The sequence below is a fragment of the Anthonomus grandis genome, chromosome 13, assembly GCF_022605725.1.
Source record: "Anthonomus grandis grandis chromosome 13, icAntGran1.3, whole genome shotgun sequence".
In the NCBI taxonomy this organism is placed as follows: domain Eukaryota; kingdom Metazoa; phylum Arthropoda; class Insecta; order Coleoptera; family Curculionidae; genus Anthonomus; species Anthonomus grandis.
In genome coordinates this window covers 8,280,859-8,300,043 of record NC_065558.1, presented here as the reverse complement: position 1 = coordinate 8,300,043, position 19,185 = coordinate 8,280,859, and the positions used below count along the sequence as shown (strand labels likewise).

The 19,185-nt window shown below is 32.1% G+C and overlaps 1 protein-coding gene across 5 annotated transcripts in view; it reads left to right on the top strand.

The window, feature by feature from the left end:
- Positions 1–19,185, top strand: part of LOC126743997 (zinc finger protein 236-like) — a 168,516-nt gene that overhangs the window by 128,490 nt on the left and 20,841 nt on the right. For 4 of the 5 annotated variants that reach the window (XM_050451300.1, XM_050451301.1, XM_050451299.1 and 1 more), the window contains 3 exons: positions 392–1,258; positions 5,396–6,327; positions 16,898–17,357. In XM_050451300.1, the coding sequence (XP_050307257.1) occupies positions 392–1,258; positions 5,396–6,327; positions 16,898–17,357 (2,259 nt within the window). The remainder of the gene's footprint in view (positions 1–391; positions 1,259–5,395; positions 6,328–16,897; positions 17,358–19,185) is intronic. The other variant, XM_050451302.1, reaches the window with a different exon arrangement.

Sequence of the window (19,185 nt, the reverse complement as noted above, 5' to 3'; positions counted from 1 at the left end):
CAAACACGATCCCCTAATTAAATCATCAATAAGAAACTGTATGAAACGAGACCCAACCTTTCCTGTAAACCTATATGCATGCGGCGTTTAAAATATGCTCTTATCGCAACACGGTTCTCGGTTTATATAAAATTTCGTTTGTTCCAATTTCACGAAGGTCGCGGCAGGAAATGATCGAACCCGTGTGTGCTAACATAAAAAAAAATAAAAACCGAAAAGCGACGACGATCGTCGCTGACGATACGCAGTGTTGTAGTTGCAAGGTGCGCCCGCAGTACCTGCCTAGAGGTACCACCTAATATACCTCCTGCGCTTTTCTTATCATCATCATCATCATGATCACAATAATTCGTTCGGTTCGGGCGTAGTAACACTCTTTCGTTTGTTGCAGAGTGACGAGGACCGAGGACCCTTAAAAGAAGACACGGCGGTGTTCGTAAAGTCCAAACCGAAAATCAAAATCACCCCCAGGAAAACGAAAGCGACCCCATTGACCAGCGGATCAGCCTCAAAACAGTCCTCATCAGACTTTATCCATCCGGACGACATCGTTCAGCACTCTAATGGAAGAGTCTACATCAAAACCAAATGTAAACTGTGCAACTTCAAGACCCCTTGGGACACCGAGATGGCCAAACACGAGAAACTCTTTCACAACCTGAACAGGGACGTTCTGACTAACAAAAAACCCTCCAGACCCATCCCCAACTTGATCCCCATCAAGCAACAACCCTCATCCTCCTCACCCTCTAAGGAATCATCGCCTATAATGAGCGACAAGGACATTAGTGATATTTGCAGCCGGTCTGCCAATAGTGCCCTGAAAGATTTCGCCTCGCTGTTCGGTTCTGAGGACGTGTTCAAAACCCCCACGACCTCCAAAGTACCTGATCTCATTCCCACGTCGTTTTTCAATAAGCCAACTATTAATTTTAAAGAGAAGAATGCCTCGTTCTTCGATCGTCTTAAGGAAAGACTGGAGTTGGGGTCAGCTAGTAACCTCACGTGTAAGTTGTGCGGTTATGAGAGTAAGTGCCTCACGGAACAGGCGAAGCATCAAAAGAGGTGCGGGAAAAAGGAGACCGATAAAGTTCCTAAGATAATTCCGGTGCATAATATTAGTGCGTCCAGGTGTCAATATTGTAGGCAACGTTGTAAGTCTTCGGCGGATTTGTATGTACATTTGCAGGGATGCGCGCAGGCTTTGAGGGCGCATAGCGAGTTCATGGATAGTCGTAGGAAATGTACCAATTTGGATGTAAGTAGTCTTTGTTTTTTAATTGTTTTAAGAGTAGAAGAATTTGAAAGTTGCCAAACTTTCGGTCTATATTAAGCCATATGTGGATGTCCTAATCTACTCCGGAAGTTTGGAAATTTTAAGTAAATCAAACCCAACGGCAAATGGATTTAGACACCAGAAAAGAAATTCAAAATTTGACTTTTGACAAATGACTTGAACATATATGACTTAAATTGTATTTTATTATAAGGCATTCTTTATTACCAATTTGACTTTTTTTCCAGGTAGCTAATATTAGTGTCAAAATATTTACATCTTCATGTCGAATTAAATTTTCTCATGAGGGAAAAGAGACGTTTTGGCGCCCAACATGTGTAACTAAAATTTTTAACATGGTTCCATATGAAGATATAAAATGTAAAAGTCGATTTTTGTCTTGTTTATAGAGGTAAAATTAATTAATTTAATATTTTAAAATTAATTTTACCTCTAAAATTAATTTTAAAATATTTATATGTTTAAGTGGAATTAAATTTTCGTAAGGCGACTATTCGACTTTCGAAGTGACTTTTTTCCAGGTAGCTAATATTAGTGCCAAAATATTTACATCTTCATGTCGAATTAAATTTTCGTGAGGAAACAGAGACATTTTGGCGCCCAACATGTGAAACTAAAATTTTTAACATGGTTCTATATAAAGATGTAAAATGTAAAAGTCGATTTTTGTCTTGTTTTGTTAAGTAAAATTAATTTTAAAATATTTATATGTTTAAGTGAAATTAAATTTTCGTAAGCAGAAAGAGACACTTTGGCGCCCAACTTTGGACTGACGAGACCTACAGATACGAAACTTTCAGGGTTTATAGACAGTACTATAGGCCATTTGATTACAAAATTTTAACTTTTTAGATCAAGTACTTTTTAATTAAAAATTTATTAAATGACAGTCATGTTAAAATAAATTGTGTATCAATTTTTGACATGCACTCAAGACCTAAATAACTTTTGACCAACGAAACCTACAAATACGAAACTTTCAGGACTTATAGGCAGTATCACAGGCCTTTACGTCAGAAAATTTTAACTTTCTACCCTGAGTACTTTTTAATTAAAAAATTAACAAATGACAGTCATGTTAAAATAAATTGTGTATAAATTTTTGGCTTGGACTTAAGACCTAAATAACTTTTGGCCAACGAGATCTCTAGATGCGAAATCTGTGAGGCTTATAGGAAATAGCACAGGCCATTTTGTTAGGGAATTTAAACTTTCTAGCTTGAGTACTTTTACTAATTAAAAAATCAACAAATGATAGTCATGTTCAATTAAATTTTGTATCAATTTTTGGCTTGCACATAAGACCTAAATAAATTTAGACTGACGAAACCTACAGATACGAAACTTTCAGGACTTATAGGCAGTATCGCGGGCCTTTACGTCAGAAAATTGTAACTTTCTAGTTTAAGTACCTTTTTAGTAAAAAGCTAACAAACGACAGTCATGTTCAATTAAATTTTGTAAATAGGTCCTTTTTTATGCAAAGTATGTAGAAAAGTCTTCTCAGTGCATAAAAATCTCATCTATGCAAATTCTTTATTTTGATATTAAGACATTTTTGATGTCTTAGTCGTGGGGCGCGTACAAACTGCACAAATAAGAAGTCTAGTTTAATACAAATACAAATGCGGTAGACCGGTACAAATTGCATGGAAAAACAATATTTGGAAGTCCTACACATTGTAAGAGTTGTGAACTTTGGAAGTTGGACGGGTACAAATTGCACAAAAGAAAAAAATTGACTTTGGCAATGAATTTTTCAATAAGCTGCGCTATATACAAGAAAGTAATTACAGAAAACCGGGTAGAAATTGCATGGAAAAAAAATCTCTCAGAAAATTAAAGTTAAATGATCACGTTTGAATTGCCTGAAAGTAATTTCTTGTTTCTTCCAGCAAGTTGAGGTTACTTTTCAGTTTTTCCTAAATGTTGATTTTTCAATTTCCTCACGAGTAATATCTGATTTCTTCTAGGCAATTGAAGTCCACGTTTAATTACTTAGACGTCGATCGTTTTTATTTTAATCCAGGAAATTTTTAAAAATGCTCTTTTTCCAGGTTATTTTTTCACTAAAAACAGTATTATTGATTGACTATCTGGAAAAATTGACACAACTTAAATTGTTGCTTTCAATTTCAGTTGCTTTGAACATAATTCCAATTTTCTGGAAGAATTACATCGAAAATTCGAATTTTTAAAGAATAAGATTTTTTATTATTAGACATTTTGGTGCCCAACTATACCTATGAATCCGAGAAAACCTATACATAATTTTATTTTATTTTTAGTAAAAAATTCAACCTATTTGATATGTTGATTAACTACCTGCAAAAGTAGAAAAATTTGCCTGAAAATATGTAAACGTTATTTCAGTTGCTTTGAAAAAATATAAAATTTTTTCTGGATTTTTAAATTGGCTTTTTTCTTGTTAATTTTGTTCTTATTTTAGATATTTCCTGTATTTCTACAAATATTTCTTTTTTAGGACCCGCATTTAAAAAATTTTTAAACTTTATATTTGCTTTTATAAAGTTGTTTTTTATTTAGTTTTCAATTAAAAAAAAATGTTTTTCTTCCAGGCATTTGATGTCATTTTTAAATTTTTTTTCCAGGTAGTTAAAATCAACTTTTGTCTCTTCCAAGGTTTTTCAGACCAGAGGACTTCTGCAAAGTTTTTTTTCTTAAGTTTCTGGGTTTAAAAAAAAATCAAAATTGTGGAATCTTTCCTAAATTTTTGATTTTTAGCATGTTCTGTATTTTTACAATTATTTCTCTTTTGAAATCGACATTTAAAAAACCATATTTTTTTATTGGTTAAGTCTTTTTTACTAAAGCTGCTTTAAATTTTTAATAATATCCTAATAAAATTTAAGTTCTTAATTTTTGTTCTAAGAAGACTTTAAAAAGTTTATTTTCAATTTTTTTGGATTTTTTCGAGCTATTGAAGTCTTCCAGACAGTTTAATGTTGTCTTAAAAAAAAAAACAAATTTATAAATTTGGCGCCCAACGTGGAATTTTTAATTAAAATTAAATATTGAGAAAACAAACTTTAAAGGGTTTAACATAGTTAATATTTAAAGGGAAAAATGTAGTCAAATGCCTGGAAGAAGCAATTAAATTAAAAGAGTTCCGATTCTGGATAGGAAAATAAAAATAACCTTTTAAAAGTTAAAAAGTTTTTTGATTTCTTGTATTTTTTGCATATCTATAATTTTATATTAAAAATACTCAATATAATTTTTGATTAGGTTCTTCTTCATTAATATCCATTTTCTATCATTTAATTCTTTATACATATCGTCATTTTGTTTTTTCAACTTTTATTTAGGTAAAATTATTTTTTTAATCATTATTTCAAGAGTTATATAAATAATTATTATTTGGTATTTTTTTTATTTATTAAATTAAATATGAATTAGTTTATTATTTATTTGCCTTGTTTCCTTCCTTTTGCTATTGTTCCTTTTTCATTTTCCTTTAAATGGTAAATTTTTTTAGGAAAAAAGTATTTTGACTTTTCTTTGACTTTGACCGAATAACAAGATTAAATATTTATTTATGAAAATAATTTAAGCGAAACCAAAAACTCTAAAATTAAAAAAAAGAGGAAAACTAGTAAAAAATACTTTTTTGTTTGTAATTTTCTTTTTCAATCAATGACAGTAATTTGTATGAAACCCCACCTGTTTGTTTTTTTTTTGATTTACGGAAAATGTTGTTATTAATATTTTTTTCATTTTTCATATTTTTCTTTTTTCACTGTTTAAAATAAAAAGATACAATATATTACGGAAATTTTCACAACTACACAATCCAATTTATAGACACAACTTAAAAGTTATAATATAATTCATAGTACTAACTATAGATATTTAAAAAAAAAATAATGTGATTCTAATTTTTCATATTATCTTAATTAAACATCAAAGAATCAAACGAAAAATTTTACTAGACCACAACTTAGGCCTGTGTTAAAATTTTTTCATTTCCTACATTGATACCAAGTCAAAAAAAGAAAAACGAAAAGACAAAAAAAAGTTTTTGTTTCCTTTAGATATTCCAAGAATCAAAAAATTAACATCGAATCTAATTCATAGGAGGACGACACCTCATCGGAACACGAAAACGAACTGAAAATAGACGAAGACCGCAACAGTACCGAAGAGGAACCAACCGAAACCAAACCGCACCCGATGGAAAACAAAGTCTTCGTCTGGAATGACATCCTGGTACCAATGGACATCGACGTAGACGACTCCAACTACGAATACCAAGAGGACAAAATCGAGGATAACGGCTCCCTGGACCTCTCCATACGCACCCAATCCCCCGTGACAAGCGAGAACAGCTTCATCCAAGAGAACAACAACACCTTAAGCACCACCAACAACAACATCCCGACGACACCGGTACGACAATCCCCCATATCCGTACCAACAGAAAAAATCCCTACACACGGCAACGACATCTCGGTGGCGCAACACAAGCGGGTCTTCAAATGTCCCCATTGCACCTTCTGGGCCTCCACGGCCTCCAGATTCCACGTCCATATCGTCGGACATTTAAACAAGAAACCGTTCGAGTGCTCCTTGTGCTCGTACAGGTCCAACTGGCGATGGGACATCACCAAACATATCAAGTTAAAATCGGTGAGGGACCAGGCACACGAAAACGCTAAGGTGCTCATGACCGACGAAACCGGCCGAAGGAACTACACCAAATACAATAAGTATCTCACCGAGATACCGTTGAGCAGTTTACAGAATAACGAGACTAGCGGCGGGTCGGGTACTAGACCAAGGAACCACGACAGGAACAGCTCGCCCTCCACTAGCAAGGAGAAACAACAGAAGGCGCCTACCAGTGGGGACTTTAATTCGCTCTTGAAGCTGAGTAGCAGCAACATCAGGGCCAGTCCAGCTCTGAAAGTTGCTGAGAAGCAGCTGATGGCCAACGTCACTCAGGAGAAGAAGAGATCCAGTTCGGACGGCAAGAGGACCTTGTTCAAGTGCAAGAAGTGTAACTTCAGGTGAGTGTTATTAAACTCAGTCTTTAAGGTGTTGACTCTTTGTCTTATCCAGTCCATAGATTAATACCTGCAAGGATTATAGCAGTTGAGTTTTTCTTATAAAAGTTTTTTAAAAATGCAATAAAGAATAAATAAAAATTAACTTTCAGGCAGTTGAGTTGAATACAAGAGATCAATGATTTTATTGAGTACAATGGTATTTACTACAGAAGCTCTTGTACTCAACTCAATCAATCATCACTGACAAATCTGTTGATATTTTGGCATCTGATAATCAAAATGAGGTCATTCTTGTACCGTGAGATCCCTGATGTCTGCTTCAACTACGATCGAAGGAATCGTTGAAATTCTTGCAGTAGAAGTTAAGAAAATTGAACTTTTATTATAGGAGTTCCTGTACCTAACACAATTAATTATGTGTGGTAAAACCTTCAATATCTTGGCATCTGGCAATCAAGATGAGGTCATTCTTGTACCAAGAGATCCCTGATCTCCCTGCTTCTTAATTCCTTGAAATAAATAAAAATTTACTTCCAGGCAGTTGAGTTGAATCCTATCATTCCGTACATTTTCGTCATCGAGGACTAAAATATTGACTGATTTACAAGAGTCGAATGAATTTATTGAGTACAGGCACTTGTGTGATTTGGGCATTGTTTACTGCAGAAGCTCTTGTACTCAACCCAATCAATCATCTCTGACAAATCCGTAGATATTTTGGCATCTGATGATCAAAATTAGGTCATTCTTATACTGTGAGATCCCCTGATGTGTGCTTCAACTATGATCGAAGAAATCATTGAAATCCTTGCAGTAGAAGTTAAGAAAATTAAACTTTTATTATAGGAGTTCCTGTACTTAACACAATTAATTATGTGTGGTTAATCCTTCAATATCTTGGCATCTGGCAATCAAAATGAGGTCATTCTTGTACCGTAAGATGTCTGATGTCTGCTTTAACTATGATCCAAGGAATTATTGAAATCCTTACAGTAGAAGTTAAGAAAATTGAACTTTTATTACAGGAGTTTCTGTACCTAACACAATTAACTATGTCTGGTAAATCCGTCAATATCTTGGCATCTGGCAATCAAAATAAGGTCATTATTGGTTCCGTGAGATCCCCTGATGTCTCCTTTAACTATGATCGGAGGAATCATTAAAATTCTTTCAGTAGAAGTTAAGATATTGGAAGTTTTATAATAGGAGCTCCTATACTTACCACAATCTAAAAGAACTAAGAGTCTTTGTCCAGGCAGTTGAGTTGAATCATGTCATTCCGTACATTTTGATCTTAGATATGGGTTTATTTACAAAAGTCGAATGATTTTATTGAGTAGAGGCACTTGTGTGATTTGGGCATTGGGTACTACAGAAGCTGCTGTATTCAACCCAATCAATAATCTCTGACAAATCCGTTTATATTTTGGCCCCTGATGATCAAAATGAGATCATTTTTGAACCTTGAAATACCCTGATGTCTGCTTCAACTATAATCAAAGAAATCATTCAAATCCTTGCAGTAGAAGTTAAGATATTGTAGGTTTTATAATAGGAGCTCCTATACCTAACGCAATCTAAAAGAACTAAGAGTCTTTGTCCATGCAGTTGAGTTTAAGCTGGTTTATCCCATAAATACTTCTTGATTCTTTGAAATAAATACAAATTTACTTCCAGGCAGTTGAGTGAAATCCTGTCATTTCGGACACCTGATCAAGAATGACACCACTTTATACATTAAATGCTTAAATATGAGCTGACTTACAAGGGCTAAATGATTTTATTGAGTACAGGCACTCTTGTAATTTGGGAATTTCTTTACAATAGCAATCCCTGTACTCAACATAATCAATCATGTCTGACAAATCTGTTAATATCTTGGAATCTGGCAAACAAAACTAGGTTAGTCTGTAACCTTAAGATCTTTTGATGTATACTTTAACAGTCATCGAAGGAATCATTGAAATCCTTGCAGTAGAAGTGAAGATATTAGAAGTTTTATTATAGGAGCTCCTGTAATTAACACAATTAATTATGTGTGGTAAATCCTTTAATATCTTGGCATCTGGTAATCAAAATGAGGTCATTCTTAGTTCCGTGAGATCCCCTGATGTCTGCTTCAACTATGATCGAAGGATTCATTGAAATCCTTGCAGTAGAAGTTAAGATATTGGAAGTTTTATGGTAAACTTGCTTAGGTACACTCAACACCATGGAAGAACTAAGAGCTTTCATCCAGGCGGTTGAGTTGAGGCTAGTTTTTAGGGTTATACCATAAAAGCTCTTTAAATATACTTAGAATAAGTAAAAATTAACTTGGATCCTGTCATTCCGTACACATCCTAAGCAAAAATTACACCACTTTGATCATCAAGTGCTTATTAAATATAGTTTTATTTAAAACAGTTACGCCTGTGATTTGGGTCTTTTTTACTACAAGAGCTCCTGTACTCAACACAATCAATCATCTCAATATAATCAATTAATAATAGTGTATGTGTTACGGTTAACGCACAACCTTCTTGTTCTATCAAAAACTGTCTATTATATACGAGACGTCAATTTTACATCTGACATTGACATTTATCTTCGTTTAATAAGCGCTTTGTATTTACTTTTAGAGTTTACATTTATGGTAAATAACATTCGACGACTTTTAAATCGTTTTTCATATCAAAATTTATTGTTGAGAAGTTTGACAATTTTATTCTGAAATGTGTTGGGCGCCAAAAAGCTGCCCGTAAAATTTGTATAATCGATGGAGTTATTTTATTATAAAATGGTAACTCATAAGCTTTCAATAAAGCTTCACTAGTATTTAATGTTTATATCAGAATATTCAACAATTTTTTTTAACATAATTCCATTAAACCATGTTTTTAATTTGAGAGAGATCATGTAAATATCAAAAAATATACGTACAGATATGTACATCAAAGGAATTGACAGCGCATTTAGTGTTAGAGAGAATTGTGACAAATGTTCGTTATCGAATGTTGGTAAAATCAAATATGTCAAATTTTACTACAAATTCATCGTAAATGCCTAAAAATTACCCAGAAATATACCAAAGAATATATTGATAATTTATATTGACATTTTTCTCACTAGAGTGCCTGGAAAAAACAAGATAATTGTTATAATTTTTGATTTCTGGGATACTTCAATGGCTTTTTTAGCACTTTTTAAAAAAATTACTAAAATTTATATACTAAAAATTAAAATATTGATATTTTTGTCACTAGAGCGCCTGGAAGAAATAAAATAATGTGTCTCTTATTTGCAACTAAATATCCTGATTTCAAATAGCTAAAATGTTGTAATTATTGATTCCACGTCAATTTTAAATCTGCATTGACATTTATGTTTCTTTAACGGGCGCTTTCGATTTACTTTTATAGTTTACATTTATGGTAAATAATATTCAACGACTTTTAAATCGTTTTTCATGTCAAAATTTGGCAATTTTATTATGAAATGTGTTGGGCGCCAAAAAGCTGCCCGTAGAATTTGTCTATTCGATTTAGTTATTTTATTATAAAATGGTGGCTCATAAGCTTGCAATAAAGTTTTACTAGTATTTAATGTTTATATCAAGACATCCAATAAATTTTTTACATAATTCCATTCATTTTATATTATAGAAGCCCCTCTACTTGAAACAATCAATCTTCTTTGGCAAATCTGCTTATTCAGAATTTTTGATTGGTCTAGAAAAAAATAACCACGCATTCGTGAATTTATTCCAAGCAGTTAATCATAGATTTATAATTATTCTATTCCTTCTCAGGAAGTTGATTATAAATTGGAGATTTAAGCATTTAGAGGAGATCGCTAAGGATTCATGATTTTTTTATTCCAAAGAGTTGATTATAGATTTCTTATTTTTCATCCCAAACAGTTGATCATAAAGGAATAAATATCTTCGTCCAGGCAGTTGAGCATAATTTCATAATTTAAGCATATAGAGCAGATTTTGAGTTTTTAGTTCAAACAATTGATCATAGAGTTTTAATTTTAGCATTTAGAAAAACTGATCATAAATTCACGAATTTATTATAAGCAGTTAATAATAAATTCATAATTTTTCTATTCCAGGCTGTTGGGCATTAATTCAAGGAAAATGACTATGAATTAACGAATTTATAAAGCATGAATATATTATGATTTTTAATACACATAGAGAAAGAGGCCATAAACTGACAAAGCATGTTTTTTATTTGAGAGAGATCATGTAAATATAAAAAAAAAATATTAATATATATAAATATAAAAATTTCACTACAAATTCATCTTAAATGCCTAAAAATTACCCAGAAATGTACCAAAAAATTTAAGTAGCGATTAAGTAGACTGCTTTTTCGATTTTTGTGTAATAAAGCTCCATGGGATTTGCATTATAACACACCTACTTGAATATCGACAAATGTTTGTTGCCGAGTGTCGGCAACATCAAAGGAATTGTCTATCGTATGTAATAGAGGTCTTGCGAATATTGATAAATGTTCATTGTCGAGTTTATTAAAAATGTAGAGTTAACGGTTTTTTTTCATATCTATAATTTTTCTCGCATCTAAAATAGATTGGAAATTACTCTCTACTTATGCATAAATAAAATGCTGGATTGAATTTGGTCTGGAAAAGACGACTGGACGAATTCTTGCCACGTGAATCTATATTTCAGTGTGTGAGAAAAATACCAAGTACGACAATAATAACGAGTCGGGTTCAAGCAACAAGCAAGTTAATTAAACGTTATACAATACGGGGAAACCTTGAACGAAAGACTCGTCGCGTACTACTACTTACCTAAAAATTACCGTGAAAATGAAAAAAAATATAGTGTTATCAAGAATGAAAAAGCGTTGATTTTAAACGGGGCGGCCACATTTTCGCACACATGTGCATATGTGTATAATATGTCCGATAAGAAATTGCAATTTGCAGGAAAAAAAATATATAAGTCGTGGTGGGTAATGGCGCATTTCGCAATTAAAATTATTAAGTATATTGTTCTTTTGTCGATAAGAAGACGTAAATTTTAAAGTACTTTTTGTTACTGCGGCGATAAGGGAAATTGGAAAAAAAGCACCGATATATACGCGACACGTTTATTTTATATGGTACGTGCATAGAACATAAAAGCTACAACAGAATTTGATCTATTGCAGCGGTAACATTTTAATCTTTGAATTCGGGTTTTTTTCTCTCGAAAAATTATATACATTGAAGTCTTATCTTGTGTTTGTTGTTGATAGATATCTGGGGATTGGCTTGTAAGAGTTTTAAAGGATTATCGATACTTTTGAAACGGTCCTAGAAATAATTTTAGACGTTTGAGCATATTGGTTTTTTGGCTATAATGGATCAAAGTTTTCCTATTTCAGTTTAGCGATCATTTTTTTGTACATATGTATGGTAGTTTCAATGGTAGTTATATATGGTTTTATAAATTTATTCATTTTGTGGAAAAATTGTACATCGGAAGATTTCTTATCAAAAATGTTTCTACAACTTTTTCATAAGGATATAATTTTTTGATAAATTTGAATTCGAAGAATTAAAAAGTCAATTACTCAAAAATCACTGAACTTATAAAAAAACTGTAATAACCAAAATTGCAGAGAGAAATATTTTTTATCAAAAATGTTCTTTTAATTTTTCTCATAACTATAATAGTTCTTGAGAAATTTGAGTTTGAAGAATTAAAATGCTTGTAACTCAGAAACTACTAACATTATGTAAAAATTATAATACCTAAAATTATTGAGTAAGAAATTTTCTATCAAAAATGTTCCTATAATTTTTCTCATAACTGTTACTATTTTTGAGAAATTTGAATTTGAAAAATTAAAGTGTTTGTAACTCAGAAACCACCAATCTTATAACAAAACTGTAATAAGAAAAATTGCAGAATGAATAATTTTCTATCAAAAATGTTCTTATAATTTTTCTCATAACTGTAACTATTCTTGAGAAATTTGAATATAAAGAATTAAAATGCTTGTAATTCAGAAACCACTAATCTTATAACAAAACTGTAATAACAAAAATTGTAGAATGAGAAATTTTCTACCAAAGATGTTTTTATAATTTTTTTCATAACTATAACTGTTTTTGAGAAATTTGAATTTGAAGAATTAAAATGCTTGTAACTCAGAAACCACTAAAATTATGTAAAAACTATAATAACTAAAATTATTAAGTAAGAAATTTTCTATCAAAAATGTTTTTATAATTTTTCTGATAACTGTAACTATTCTTGAGAAATTTGAATTTGAAGAATTAAAGTGTTTGTAACTCAGAAACCATTATTCTTATAAAAAAACTGTGATAACCAAAACTGTAGAACAAATAATTTTCTATCGAAAATGTTTTTATAATTTTTCTCATAACTGTAACTGTTTTTAAGAAATCTGAATTTGAAGAATTAAAATGTTTGTTACTCAGAAACCACTAATCTTATAACAAAAATTATAGAATGAAAAATTTTCTATGAAAAATGTTCCTATAATTTTTCTCATAACTATAACTGTTTCTGAGAAATCTGAATTTCAATAATTAAAATGTTTGTAACTCAGAAACCACAAATATTATGTAAAAACTATAATAATCAAAATTGTTAAGCAAACAATTTTCTATCAAAAGTGTTTTTACAATTTTTCTCATAACTATAACACTTTTTGAGAAATTCGTGTTTGAAACAATAAAATGTCTATAACTCAGAACTCACTACTTAATGAAAAAACGGTAATAACCTAAATTATAGTGTGAAAAATTTTCTATCAAAAATGTTACTATAGTTTCCTCAGAACTATAACAGTTTTTAAAAAAATTAAATTAAAAACATTAAAATGTCTATAACTCAGAAACCATTATTCCTATAAAAAAAACATGTAATAACAAAACTTAGAGAACGGGAGATTTTCTACCAAAAGTGGATCTAAAATTTCTCTCATAATTATAATGGTTTCTGAAAAAATCAAATTTGAATTTTTAAAATGTCGATAATTAGAAATCTTCTAATCTTATAATAAAACTTGTAGTAATCAAAAGTGTAGATAGGAATGTTTTCTACCAAAATCCTCTCTATATATTTTCTTGAAACTGTAATAGTGTAACAGAAAATCGACTTTTAAATGTAAAATATTCATCGCAAATCCTGACTTTAGTCCTACATTTTCCCCATTAAGATTTGATAATTTTTACTTCTTATAACGACAGTATAATTCCGAACAAAATTACCCGTCAATTAAAAAAACCCGACCGAATTATTTATACACGTTTAAATATCTTTTTTCTGTCGAACGATTTGCACTGTGAACCCGAAAGATTAAAAGAAACAAGATTTTTTTCCTGGCAATTATAGCCATGAACATGTTGTTAGTTAAAAGTTTTTGTAGAAGAAAACGCGCACCACTGTCACTAATTAAGAAAATTGCATTTAATTAGTTGGTGGGAGCACACGTGATCTTTGGCACTTCAATTTTCTTTTAATTTCTTTGATCGAGTTGGTGTTTTAACGTTTATTCGACGTACTACATGAACATTTACCAGGAATGACGTATATACATAACTACATCATGTCTTACTAAAAGCATTTTTTTTAACTGTAAAGTGAATTTTACTATTGGAGAAGATTAAGGGGCCTGTTGTGGAAATAAAACACAATTAGTTGGCATCTTTTTTTGTTACAACCTAAAGACATTTCCCCCAAAAAAGATCACCAGTCTGTTAATTTTAACAAGAATTACATAATTCCACGACGCGACCTTAACTTATGCAACTAGCAAAATGTGATAATGATCTTCTAATATTAATATGATCGGTTAGGCGAGAGAGTTTTAGCGCATAAACAACGTCAAAGTTTCAATGTTTCCAATCTTCACTCAAGAACGAATTGATCAGAGTCCACACAACTTTTAGGTACCAGAGCATCCCATATTTTAGCACACAAATATTTGATCTACTAGTACTACCACTCTATTTATACTAATTTATATTGGTTAAGTATAGAGTTCATTAAATATTTCTCATATAAAAACGATTCTCGATATCCATACGGTTTGGCTGCAGCCGTTTGTCGCAAAAACCAAAATAGTCCACACGGTTTGTCTGAGGAAGGTAAAAGATTCTTCCAGGCAGTTGAGTGAACATACATAATTAGACTCACCAAAGATGGTTGTTTTACATACAGGAGCTCTTATAATAAAACTTCTAATAACTTAACTTCTACAAAAAGGATTTCAATGATTCCTTCGATCATAGTTGAAACAGATCTTAAGGTTCAAGAATGATCTGGATTTGATAACCAGGTGTCAAGATATTGATAGATTTTCCAGACATTATTGATTGGTTTAAGTACAGAAGTTTCTGTAGTAAAAACTTTGTTAATCAGCCTGTATCGAAGCACTTTATGATCAAAATGTTCTGATTCTTGATGAGGAGGTGTATGGATTTAACTCAACTGCCTGGAAGTAATTTTTTATTTATTTCAAGGAGTTCAGTATATTTAGAGAGCATCTATAGGATAAACCTAACATCAGCCTCAACTCAGCTATGTGGACAAAAGCTCTTAGTTTTTTCAGGCAGTTGAATGTACTTAAGCATATCTGCCAAAGAAACTTGTGTTAGGTTTAACAGCTCCTATAATGAAACTTCCAATATCTTAACTTCTTTTGTAAGGATTTCAGCGACTCATTTCAAGGATTCGCTGCATCATCGAGAATTCTGTAGGCCTCATTTTTTAAGCTGAGTTTTCTGACTATGCCTTCCTTGTACTTCAGGTTGTACTTGTAATGTAAAGAAATTCCAAACAACTTTCCAGGAAAATCATAATTTTTATCCTGAGGGTTGTCAGTTGTCACGAGGGACAGAGCAGGGACCATCTTAGCATATCTCATTTACCAGCTTTTTTTCAAAGAAATTCCGAATATATGTGCATCAATGCTGTTAATTTGTTACTACTTTTAATAAGGGCAATACGTAACCTACAAAAATTGATCGATCTCTGTTTATAACTGTATGACCTCGCCATAATCAATATGTGATCATTGACAGTCTTGTACAAATCATTATAATTATTACTGTGACCTTTGGAGAGATCAATATACGATTTGTTACTTATTAGAAAGATCCTGATGTTTGTGCCTTCCTGTTGAAGAACTTCCAATCTTTGGAAGACATAAAAAATTATGTCGCATAGGTCAAACATAAAAATTGACCAAATGAAAAACAGAGGAAAATTTGGAATAAAAAATTGATTTTCAATGCCTGCAAAAATACATGAAACAAAGCAAAAAACTGTTGGAATAGCCTCAAATTTATTTAAAAAAATTCTTCCTGATGGCTGGAGGATATAAAACATTATTCTTTCAAGTCTTTGAAGGGCAAAAAAAATAATTTGAAACGTCTGAAATAAACTGGACAATTACATTAAATGTTTGAAAGGTTTGAAATAGGACTTCCAATACCTGGAAGACAAAAAATTACCTCAAAGATGTCAAACAAAAATTGATCACATGCCTGGAGTAATAAAGAAAAATTATTAAAGTGCTTGAAAAGGAAAAATAATAATTCCTGGTACAAATGCTTAAAAACTGAATGAAATAATTTTTAAATCCTGGAAAGCATGAAAACTACTTCAAGTGCCTGGAGGAAACAATTGTAGAAGTTCTTGGAAAATATGAAAATTTATTCCCGAAAAACTTTCATGGCATTTCGAATGCCTGGAATTAAATGAAAAATTATTTTAAATGCCTGAAAAACGTACAGATTCACAAGAAAAATGTGAAACATAAAAATTCACGATAGATTAAATGCTTAGAATAAAATCTTAGAAAAAATACCCTGGAAGCCTGAAAAAACTTCAAGCTTCAGTGATCTCTTTATAAATTAAACACATACATATAGTTTGATTTCAGCATTCATTGAAATAAAAAACAAACTCAAATGGTCAATGTCATTACTGTCTGTCAGCTCCCTGTCAATTTTGCCAAGCAAGATGGCCGACATACGATTCCGATTTTCACCATACAAGCTTCACGCATGTGATTCTCAGTAAAGCTTTACTCGTTGGAGGTATTCATTTTTTACTCCTCGTTTTGTTTTGTTCGTTTTGCTTGTTAAAATCCCAGATATTTCTAAGTTTCTCTCTCGTTCATAGCTTGGATTATTACTATTATTTGAAATTCAAAAAAGTAGTCCATTTTTCTCAAAGAGACCTCTTGATAATAAAAATTCAGAGATTAGAGGGACATAAAGTCAATGGTCTTAAAAGATGTTTATTATTTTTTTTTTTTTTTTTAAATGATTACACGTGTTTTGCCCTAAGGCATCGTCAGATCTAAAAGAAAACAGAAAGCAACCCTAGTATAAAAAGTTGTGGTGTTAATCCAATAGCTTTACCGGTAAGTCAAATCTCTATATTGTAATTTGTGTCTATGCATTGTTGTTTTTATACTAGGGTTGCTTTCTGTTTTCAAAAAAAAAAAAAAAATCTTTTGAGACCATTGACTTTGTGTCCCTCTAATCTCTGAATGTTTACTATTATTTGAATTCAACATTGCAGAGACGCATCCAGAGACATCCTGCTTCAACACGTGAGAGGTCACTACGAGCAACAACCGTCACCGACGGACCTGCTGCTCGACCAGCAGCACCAGGAGCAACTGTTCCAGCAGGCGGTGGCGGCGGCGCAGGCCCACCAAGCGGCCGCCCTCGGTACTGCCGCCTCACCACTCGCTCTGGTCACTAGCACGGGCTCGGGCGGTGCGAGTAGCGCGCTCGCCTCGCTGTTCGCCACGCATCAGGATTTAAGTTTACGGGGTACGAGTAGTCCTCATGATGATCATGATAGAGATGATGATGATGATGACGAGGCAAGTGTAAATAACCAAAACGGCTCATCAACAGCTACAACCGCGGCGTCGAGGGGCGGAGGGGGCTCGTCCGGTAGTACTAACGCCAACGTCCCCCCTTTCCGTTGCGGTCATTGTAATCAGGTCTCTAACTGGAAGCATGTCATTCAGGTATACTAACCCGGGCTTACTAACCGTACTAATTTATGTCTTTGTTATTGTATAGTATCGTTTTTAAAGAGGCCTTTAGGGATTTGTAGTCATAGTCATTAGTATTTAATCAGAGTCAGCTCCATATATAGGGTGTGCCAACAAGGTGTACGGCTAAGGTAACGCCTTAACTATAGGAGGTAGAGCAAAAAGTTAGCTACAGCAAAGTTGTAGGGTTGACAAAAACCTATGAACTAAAAATATTTTTATGTATACTGAATGTGTCACAAAAAAGTTACTATAAAATGATGATTTTTTTTTAAATGGTACGCCCTGTATATTATGGTACTAAAATGTGAGGCAAAAAGAGTACTTTATTTTGGTATAACGTTTTTAAAATTTCCGTGCGGCGTTGCAACGTAATTAATTTTTTTATGTGATTTTTTGCCTTTTAGAGGGTTCGTTTAAAAAATCATAATTAACTTAAAATTTATTCTGCGCCTATCAAACTTGTACCACAGTTAGTCTAGGGTACCTCCTCTAGACTGACTATAATAATTTGTAATTTTTTGATACAGGGTGTTCTAAAGAACTTTCAAACTTGCTGAAATTAAATACGCAATATCTCAAATTTTTCAAATGTTTTAATGTCCCTGTATATTTTTAGATAATTACTTAAGAATTTTTGCATAAATGTACATCATTACACTAATTTTAAAACTTAAAGATCAATTACAATTATTATAAATTGTATTTAATATGACCTCCTAAATTTTTTACGCAAGCGTTTACCCTTTTTGAGAATGAGTCATTAGCCTTTTCCAACAAAATTGACGTGGCTGTTTGAAAAATCTCCCGAATTTTATAGCGCTATCTTAGCCGTACACCTTGTTGGCACACCCTGTATAAAAATGACAAATTGGTAATGGTGCACAGGTTGTGTAAAAAACGGGAATCTCAGTGCCAGTTTCGACTTAAAAATATTAGAGAGAGGGTGATTGAGTGGCCGTGAGACAGATTTTTTTAGTCAAAAAACTAATATAATTTCCCAATTAAAAATATATGTATGTGCAGGGTGTCCCAGATTCGAGGGTGACCATTGGGATCTTGGAAACCGTAAGAGTTATGGGGTCAGTTAAATGGAGGCAAAGTTGCGCAATTTGGAGCTTAATAAAATGACAATGTTCAAAAAATGTTAAAATTCCGGATACTAATAAAAGACAAATAAACGTCATTTTATTAAGCTCCAAATTGCGCAACTGACCCCGTAACTCTTACGGTTTCCAAGATCCCAATGGTCAACCTCGAATTTAGGACACCCTGTACAGTATATAAAAAAAGACATTTTCCCTAAAATTAGGAAGATCCAAAAAAGATGAACAAAACAAACCATCAAGTGTTGTCAACAAATGGTTCTTTGGAGTCATTTTGAAGGAATTAGAACATTTTGGTTTTCTTCTTTAATATGTGTCAGCAGCATATTATATTTTCTTAATCCATAAAAAAAGACGAAAAATTTTGAGCACTTTCTTGGGTAACTTGTGTCAAATAAAATCAATTTTGTTACGTGTATTATGTTGGTGAATATCGACTTGGTATGAGACTTTGAATGCTCTTTAATTGGCAACCATTGTAGTATTTTTTTTTATAGGCGTCAATCTTGATTTTCCTAGTGTCTCGCATTGCTCTATTTTTTTAATTTTTTTGGTCCAAGAACTCAGAAATACAATACATTTTAAATGCAAATATTTTAATTACTTCCAGTACATAGTACTGATCTATACAAATAACCAAATACTTGACTTTGGATACTCTTTTTATATTATTATCATTTATCTTTATGTTTAGA